Source organism: Myotis davidii, unplaced genomic scaffold, assembly GCF_000327345.1.
Source record: "Myotis davidii unplaced genomic scaffold, ASM32734v1 scaffold97, whole genome shotgun sequence".
NCBI lineage: Eukaryota > Metazoa > Chordata > Mammalia > Chiroptera > Vespertilionidae > Myotis > Myotis davidii.
In genome coordinates, this window is record NW_006289392.1 from 5,092,435 (window position 1) to 5,101,190 (window position 8,756).

General features: G+C 55.5%; 1 protein-coding gene across 1 annotated transcript in view; it reads right to left on the bottom strand.

Moving 5' to 3' along the window:
* JAML (junction adhesion molecule like) overlaps positions 1-8,756 on the bottom strand; it is a 38,425-nt gene that overhangs the window by 11,719 nt on the left and 17,950 nt on the right. Inside the window, exons 3-5 of the mRNA XM_006761590.2 lie at positions 6,727-6,881; positions 5,158-5,383; positions 881-993 (exon numbers count right to left, since the gene is read on the bottom strand). Of these exons, the coding sequence (XP_006761653.1) occupies positions 881-993; positions 5,158-5,383; positions 6,727-6,881 (494 nt within the window). The remainder of the gene's footprint in view (positions 1-880; positions 994-5,157; positions 5,384-6,726; positions 6,882-8,756) is intronic.

Genomic DNA, 8,756 nt, shown 5'->3' on the forward strand with positions numbered 1-8,756 from the left:
CTTGGGGGGAGGGGAAGGGGTGTGGGGTGAGGGAAGAGATTGGACAATAATCGTGCACCTATGGATGAGGACAGTGGGTGGGGAGTGAGGGCGGAGAGTGGGGCGGGAACTGGGAGGAGGGGAGTTATGGGGGGAAAAAAGAGGAACAAATGTAATAATCTGAACAATAAAGATTTAATAATAATAATAATAATAATAAAAGAACACAGTTGTCATTCTTCCCTCCGCCCATAGCTTTCCTGCCTAGGCCACAGAAACCCTGCCTTCTCTCCCAGGAACTCCACGAAGAGAAGAAGGGAGAGAGGGGGAAATGATACACAGTGGCTGAGCCATGTACAGATGCCTCACACACACCACCTCATACAAGTCTCCATTGCTATATGAGCTATGCATTTCCTCCTCCTCCTCCTCTTCCTCCTCGCCCTCCTTCTCCTTCCTCATTATTTTTTTTATATTTTTTAATCCTCACCCCAGGATACTTTCCCATTGATTTTTAGAGAGAGTAGAAGGGAGAGGGAAAGACAGAGAGAAACATTGATGTGAGAGAAACACATTGATTGGTTGCCTCCTGCACGCACCCTGACTGGGGCCCAGGCTGGGGAGGAGCCTGCAACTGAGGTACATGCCCTTGACCAAAATCGAACCTGGGACCCTTTGGTCCACAGGCCAATGCTCTATCCACTGGGCCACATCAGCTAAGGTTCCTTCTTCATTATCTTATCATATTCATTAGAGTTATTTTTCTCACCAAAAAGCTGAAGTGGCCCAGCCAAGTGGCCCAGTCATGCCACCACATGGCACCGGATGCCTAGATTCCCCCACTGTCCTGATACTGCCAACCAGGGGCTCCTACCATACCGAGGCGGTCCCTCCTCCTTACCTTGGCATGCTTCCCTGGTGAGAACGTCCAGTCGACCTTGGTCATGAGCTTCTCTTCCGTGCTCTGGAAAGCACAGCCCATCGGAGCTGAATCACCCACATGGACCGTGAGCTCTGGGGATAAAAGGATACATCAGGTCAAACCCAAGATACAATCAATAGAGGCCATAGAACTTCTAGAAGAGATAACATTTAGCCAAAGATTCTCCACAGTAAGATCAACATTACCAACCAACACTACACACATCCTCTCCATGGATGGCCCAGATGGTCGGGATGGACCACGAATTCAGAAGCCTCCCCTCACACCACACAGTGCTCCCAAGGAAGAGAGCCCCTCCAGCCACCCATGCACATCAAGGCGAGAGTCCTGTTGTCTTCGTACGACAAACACTTCCTGGTCTTCAGTTCCCTTCTCCCTCACATGGGCCCCACTCCACTTCAAGTTCCTACTGAAGACAGTACAAGAAAGCGTGAAGGCCACCACCGTCTGCCCACCTCCTGAGGTTCCCACATCTGCTTCGCATAAACAGGAAGTGGGAAGGTACAACGCTCTCATTCTTATACATATACTAGAGGTCTGGTGCACAAATTTGTGCACAGGCAAGGTCCGGTCAGCCCAACCCAATCAGGGCTGATTGGACCAGGCTGGCAGGGGGGAGGGGCCACAGGCAGTTGGCTGGTGGCCCTGCCCCCTGGTTGAACTCCAAGTTAAGTCCCGGTGGAGGAGATAATTTGCATATTAGCCTTTTATTATCTACACTAATAAAAGACAAAGATGCTAATTGACCGTACCTTCACTATGCCCACCAGCCAATCAGAAGAGTATGCAAATTAACCCAACAAAGATGGCAGTTAATTTGCATACACAGGGGCCCAGTGAAGAGTGAAGACAGTGTAGAAGGAAGCCAAGCACTGCAGAAGGGAGCCAAGCGGCGAAGGGAACGGATCAGAGGTAGCAGAGACGGGAGGGAGCGAGGCAGCAGACACGGGAGAGAGGTGAAGCAGAGGACACGGGAGGGAGCTGAGGCAGCGGGGCAGGGAGGGAGCGAAGCCCGCCTCCGGCTTTGCTCCCTTCTCTGCTTTGCTCTGGCCTCAGGAAGCCCTGTTCTTGCAGGAATCTTCCTGCAACAGGCCTCTAGAATAGGATAACCCCCTGGGCCCCGGCTGAAGAACTGAGTCACAGGTGGCTCTCCTCTACTTCCTTTCTTTCTACAAGTTGCCTTAGGACTTGCTTAGGACAGTTCTGGCTACAGAGCAGGTCACAGGACTCCTTACTAATTAGGCCAAGACAACAGACAGTTTTCCTCTGGATGTTGTTTCTGTTTCACTCCCTGCCCCACCCTCCAGCCTGCTCCCACTTCCCCTGCTTCTGGCTTTGCAAGTCCTGGGCTCCTCTTCTGCTTATTCTGTGAGCAGCTGACCCCATCACATGTGTACTTTGTAAATCATTGCAAGAGGCCCTTGGAAAAGAAAACAACGAGGAAGATGTGCTGACTTTTTCGATGCCGCCCTAGCCAAATCAAACACAAAGCCAGTGAAGAAAGGGAAGGGAGGGTGGTGCTCAGGGAGGCACGAGCCCAGGTCTTAACTGGACAAAGCTCCTTCCGAAGAGCACTAGCGAAGTTCAGCAAGGAGCAAATGGCGCACAGCCGACCTCTCCACCCGTTCCCCTCGGAGAACGAGCTTCCTGCCCAGCAGGACAAATGCAGAATGAGAGCGAAGCCAACGAAAACACTATGAACTCGAAACTCTGCAGAGGGAATTGTTTTGAAAGTCATAAAAATTCACTCCAAAGAACACCAGGAGAGGAGGCAACGGCCTCGAATGCTAGCAACGCATTACAAACTGAACTCTAGCTCGGCTGGCGTGGCTCCGTGGTTAAAGCGTCGACTTCTGAACCAGGAGGTCTCGGTTCGATTCCTGGTCAGGGCACATGCCAGGGCTGTGGGCTGGATCCCCATGGGGAGTGCAGGAGGCAGACGATCAATGATTCTCTCTCATCGATGTTTCTCTCTCTCTCTCTCTCCCTTCCTGACATCAATAATAAAAATGTGTATATTTTTAAAACTGAACTGTTTTTTAAAGGCAATAATAATAGTGAACCCTCTGAGTCCTCCCAATGCAGCGGGCATGTGGGAGGCACCCGTGCGTAGCCTGTGACTGGGCATTACAATACTTGGAGCTACTCACTCGGACCCTCCCCATGCACAGAGGGTGAACCTGAGAGGCCAGAGCCGCCTGAGTGGGCACACGCCCAGCTTTCACTCCCTCACTCCACACCTCAGAGTGGAAGGATGGCCGCCCCAGAGCAGCCGAACAGGAGCTGGTATTGTTTTTATTTGTAAGAATATTGTCTATAGTGTTTAAATAAGAACAGTGAAAAAAAGAACTAAAGCCCTAGAATCAGAAAAATTATAAGCTGAAGGGTCACTTGGTGGAGAAGATCAGAGCCACTGCACAGACGGAGCTTCCAAGGAGAGGGGGCAGCGGCACAGGCCGCGAGGCGAGGAGCTGGATCTGCTCCCATCGAGCACGAGGGGAAAGCAGACACAGCCCTGGGGGACATCTAACCACCCCACAAACGTCCCCGCTGTGCGGACGGATTCAATGCCTGGGATCCACTCCTTGTGGTTCGTTCCCTCTGCGTTTCCTCTAAACAGGAAAAGGCCCCGTTCTGTGGGCCACACTCGTGTGGACACGTGTTGGGGCGTGGCATCACAGACAGAGCAGACAGCCATGGCCCGAGGCCAGCCCAGGGGACACGGGCAGCTGATTGCTGTCCTCTTCCCAGAGGGTCATAGCTTGGGAATCAGAAAAATGACAACTGAAGAAAAGTAAAATAAATAAATACAGACATAAATAAATTAGGAGAGAGGCCAGAAGCTACCGTCTACAACTCCAGTTTCCAGACGCCAAACTCCAGTGAGGGGCACATTCAAGAATCTCATTCATTCATAACTGTTTGTTGATCGCTCCCTCTGTGCCCGTCGGGGACAAAAGGAGCCAGTCAGGGCTGGTAAGGGGACAAAAAACACAGACCCAGGTGACCGGGGCAGACACAGCTGAGCAGGGATGAGCGTCTCCAGTGGGAGGCGGGTGGCGGGAGGAGCTCTCTAAAGGAGGGTCCCAAACCAGCCGGATGGGGGCGGGGAGCACACTCCAGCGCCCCAACTAGTTCCTGAGGCCACAGACCAGACGTCTCCTTCTGTCTAACACTCGCAAAAACTGTGCAGAATTCTGGGGTTTCCAAGCCTTTTAAAGCAGCAGAATTCTTTCTTCAAACAAAGTCTTATCTGGCGGCCCCGTAATAAATCAGGAACAAGATAAGGGCTGAGTTTGCAGGGGAGGTGAGAGCGTGAGGTCCTACCTGGCCAGGCCCTCCACCCGCCCTTCCTGCTCTCATCCTTCGAGCGCCCCCGGGCTCCACAGAGCAGCTCTCACACACCATCTACTGAAGCCACTTGCTCCGTTTACCAATGGGAAACTGAGAGCCGAAGAAGTTAGGGAAACCTGCTCGCGCCCTGCATGCCCGAGCGCTGCCTGCAGGACCCACACACGGCGGCATCAGCGTGGGGACGGCGGGAAGGGTGGGCGCGGTGAAAAGGGCATGCCAGAGGCCACGGGACCAAGCCCTGGGTCTGGCGTTTACTAAACACGGGGCGGAAGCCGCCACTGGGCCTCTCTGAGCCCGTGAGTGGAAGGAATGCACTTCCCCGCAGCACTTTGAGGAGCATGAAAGATTCTAAACTAATAATGTCAGGCAGCCTCATTTTATTTATTTTTTAAGTATATTTTATTATTTCAGAGAGGAAGGGAGAGGAAGAGAGAGAGAGAGAAAGATCAATGCTGAGAGAGAATCATGGGTTGGCTGCCTCCTGCACACCCCGTACTGGGGATCGAGCCCACCACCCAGGCTTGTGCCCAGACTGGAGTCAAACTCGGGACCCTTCAGTCGCAGGCCCACGCTCTATCCACTGAGCCAAGCCAGCTAGGGACCTCCTCCTCGCTCTAACTGGAGAGCACTCCTGACTGCAGGCTCGTGCTGTGGTGAGCACGGAGCCGGAGCCGGGCCTGGCATTTCCCGCAAACTCCGGCCCCTGCCTGGTTCGCCCTCATGTCTCCAGCCCCGCCTCCCCTCTGAGGAGCACTCCTGACTGCAGGCTCGTCCTGTGGTGAGCACGGAGCCGGGCCTGGCATTTCCCACAAACTCCGGCCCCTGCCCGGTTAGCCCTCATGTCTCCAGCCCCGCCTCCCCTCTGAGCGGCGGCCACGCACCTCTGGGCTCCTCCGGCAGCACGTGCAGCGCCACCTCGGTTTTGAACACACGGCTCTCCAGTTCCAGGCGGATCTCGCAGGTGTAGGTTCCCTGGTCGGCCTCCTGCACGTCTTGGAGCAGGAGAGAGCCGTTGTTGTGCGAGAGGGCCCCCGCCAGGCGCGCCCGGCTCTGGAAGCGCCCCACTGGCACGCTGAGGTTGGCGTAATAGTACAGCACGTACTCGGCCTGGAGGGAACGACATCAGGGGCCCAAATCAGCTGATGTGAATCATCAGAAGGTGCTCATTCAAAGGGAAATATTTTCTGATTATTTTTTTGCAATTTATTTTTTATGGATTTCAGAGAGGAAGGGAGAGGCAGAGATGGACACATCAATGATGAGAGAGAATCATTGATCAGCTGCTTCCTGCACGCCCCACACTGGGGATCAAGCCTGAAACCCCGGCATGTGCCCTTAGCTGGAATCGAACCCAGGACCCTTCAGTCCACAGGCTGATGCTCTATCCACTGAGCCCACCGGCCAGGGCGAGAGTGAAATATTTTGAGTGGGATTCAAACATCATCATGTGCCAGGAAGCATCTCACGTGCACACGCTCCATGGCTCACAGAGAGCCGGATGGAGAAAGAGGGGCCACACCTTTCGGCCCTGGCCTTGGGGGTGAAATTCAGCACCCACTCTGAAGATCGCTCTGGGGGTTCAGACTCAGCTGTGGGAACCACCTCCCATCTTCACCCGTCTTCTGCCACAACCCTGGGAGCAGCTGGCAATCGGAGGCACGATGGGACGCCCCGCTGGCTGCGTGAGAGTCCCAGCCTGGAGCTGTCACTCGCCCCGTCTGCCCCACTCTCGGCAGCTTCCAGTGAGGCACGAGGAGTCATCAACAGGAAGTGCGCACAGGCCGGAGGGACAGGCCTGGGGATTCTCATCTCTACTTACACCTGGGACATCCTGTAACACTAAGTAGCCATGAGCATTGCAGTGAGCGTAGCATTCTGGGAATAACATGTCCTGAGCTTCAAAAATAACATTTCATTTGCAAACCTTGGGAGCTTGTTGTTAATAACATGCTAGTAGGACATTTTCCCCACGTGATCCTGACATAGAAGCATCTCCGCAGAAGCTCTGCTTCCTGCTCCAAAGAGCCCACGAAACCACCTCCGCAGCTGTGCTGCACCTGCCCACCCCCACGGGGCACACAGCTGGGAAGGAGGACGAGAGATTCCCCCGCACATACATGCTGAGGTCACAACCGACTGTGCGGACCAACTCACTTCCCTGCCACCCGCCCCAGGCACCTGCGCTGCTCCACGGAGGGCAACACTGAGAAAACAAACTGTAACGTATGTGCACGTCTCCCATGAGCTCCCAATGATGACCTAAGCTTCCTCACAGAGGGAGGCGGACGCGCAGCAAGGCTGGACGTCCAGGCGGAGAGGGGTCCTGATGCGCTCCAGAGCCCGAGCTCCTGAACACTCACCTCATGGCCCCTGGAGACCTGGCCTCCCCTCCCTCGCGTCCCGACCCCGGGCAAGGCTCCCACAGCTTGGCCCTGTGTCCTCCTCGTCACCTGGGCGTGCTCCCTGGGTGAGAATGTCCAGTCGACCTTGGTCACGCGCTTCCCTTCCACGCTCTGGAACACGCAGCCCAGCAGGGCGGGCTCACCCGCGTGCACGGTCAGCTCCAGCGAGGACACGATCAGGTCATTCAGGACCAAGAAGTAGCCTGCAGCAGCCAAGGCAAGAGGAGGCGCCGTTAGGAAAGCGCCCGGACGACACCGATCAGTGTTCATCACCAAGGGCCACACTCCCTCCCAGGCGGCCCAACGGGGACAATACGCTGAGGCCCTCGCTTATTAGCCTCTAGTTACCATAGGGACCAGGTAAGGGCTCTGCGACCGCCACTCCACACACTCTACCTGGCCTCCTCCTACCTGGCCCTTCCCCTTTCCCAGAACCCCTCGCCAATCCCCCCCCCTTCCTTTCCAAAGAAAGAAGAGAAACCCTGAGGTCCCTGCTGTCGGAGGTATTTAAACGCCTACCCACAGGAACGATGCCCTTGTTCTTGGTTCCCCATCTGAAAAAAGGACTCCCCGGTACTTTCCCTTCCCTCCTGTTCGCTCTGTTCTTTGGTTCCTTCACAAAAGCTCATCTCTGCATTCGCCGCTGCTTCTGGCTGCCCTGCGTGCGGGTCCTCAGAGTCAGGCCAGCGCAGGGCATGGCTCTCCCTGCGTGGCCTTTGTGTCCACCTCCTCCCAGGCCCCTGCCCCAGCCCTGCCAGCAGCCCTGACTCCCAGCCTCCGGGGCTTGGCACGCACGGTACCAGCCCACTATCCCTGCACCTGCTCCATCATTCCTCTTTTCACTACAAGGGAGAACCGTTTGATGGGTATTCCTGTTTTCAGAAGATATGTTCTGTTTTCACAAAAAAGAGACAACTTTGTCAAGAAAGACACCTTTAGAGGCGATGCTGATGGGGAGGGGGGTGCTGGGGAGAGGGGAAGGGATGAGGAGCACCGATTGGCAGTTACAGAACCGTCCTGGGGATGGGAGGTACCCACAGGGAACAGTCAGTAATCTATCTATATAAAACCCTAAAATGCAAATAGACCGAAAACTGGAACAACCAAACAACCGGTTGCTATGATGTGTGCTGACCACCTGGGGCGGGGACGCATGCAGAACATGGCAGGCATCGGCAGCAGGCAGCAGAGCATGGAACATGGTGGCCGTCAGCCATGGCAGGATGGAAGAGCAGGTGGGGGTGGGGGGCACCAGACCAAGGCAGGGCGCTGGTTGCTGCCATCGGGGTGGGTCTGGTGATTACTGAAAATTCTTTGCTCCCATGCGCCAGCCCCACCCAGCGCTCACACCTACTGCCAGCGCAGGCCCCGCTCGCACCCACTGCTGACGCCAACCCCAATCGCTCTCTGCCCGTCAGCTGGTGCCAGCGAGCGGCGGTGGGAGCGGGGCTGCCCGCAGACAGGGGACTGGGGGCTACAGCAGGAGGGGCCAGGCAGGGTGCGGAGGATGGGCCAAGACCCACCCCTGTGCCCACCACAGCCTCACGGCCCACAGTTCCTTTTACGGGGCACAAATTTGTGCACTGGGCCCCTAGTATTGTAATAACTGGGTAGGGGACCAGGTGGGCACTGGGAAGATTGGGGGGCACACGTCCTAAAATGTATGACTGTCTGAGCAAGATGCTGTAAACTACAACTGAAAGATGAAATTTAAATTAAAGAGAAAAGTAAAAGAAAGACAAGGTGAGATACTGGCCAGTTTCTATCAGAGAAGAGCCAAGAGCACACATGGGGAATGAAGACCGTGTGGGCTTTTCATCCACGTTGCAGCCGAGGCTAAGTGCTGCTGCCCTGCCAACAGCCGGCACACAGTGGGGGGACACAGGCAGCGGGCACACAGTGGGGAGACACAGACAGCGGGCACACAGTGGAGAGAGGGAGACAGCGGGCACACAGTGGGGAGACACAGACAGCGGGCACACAGTGGGGAGAGGGAGACAGCGGGCACACAGTGGGGAGAGGGAGACAGCGGGCACACAGTGGGGAGACACAGACAGGGGCACATAGTGGGGACAGAG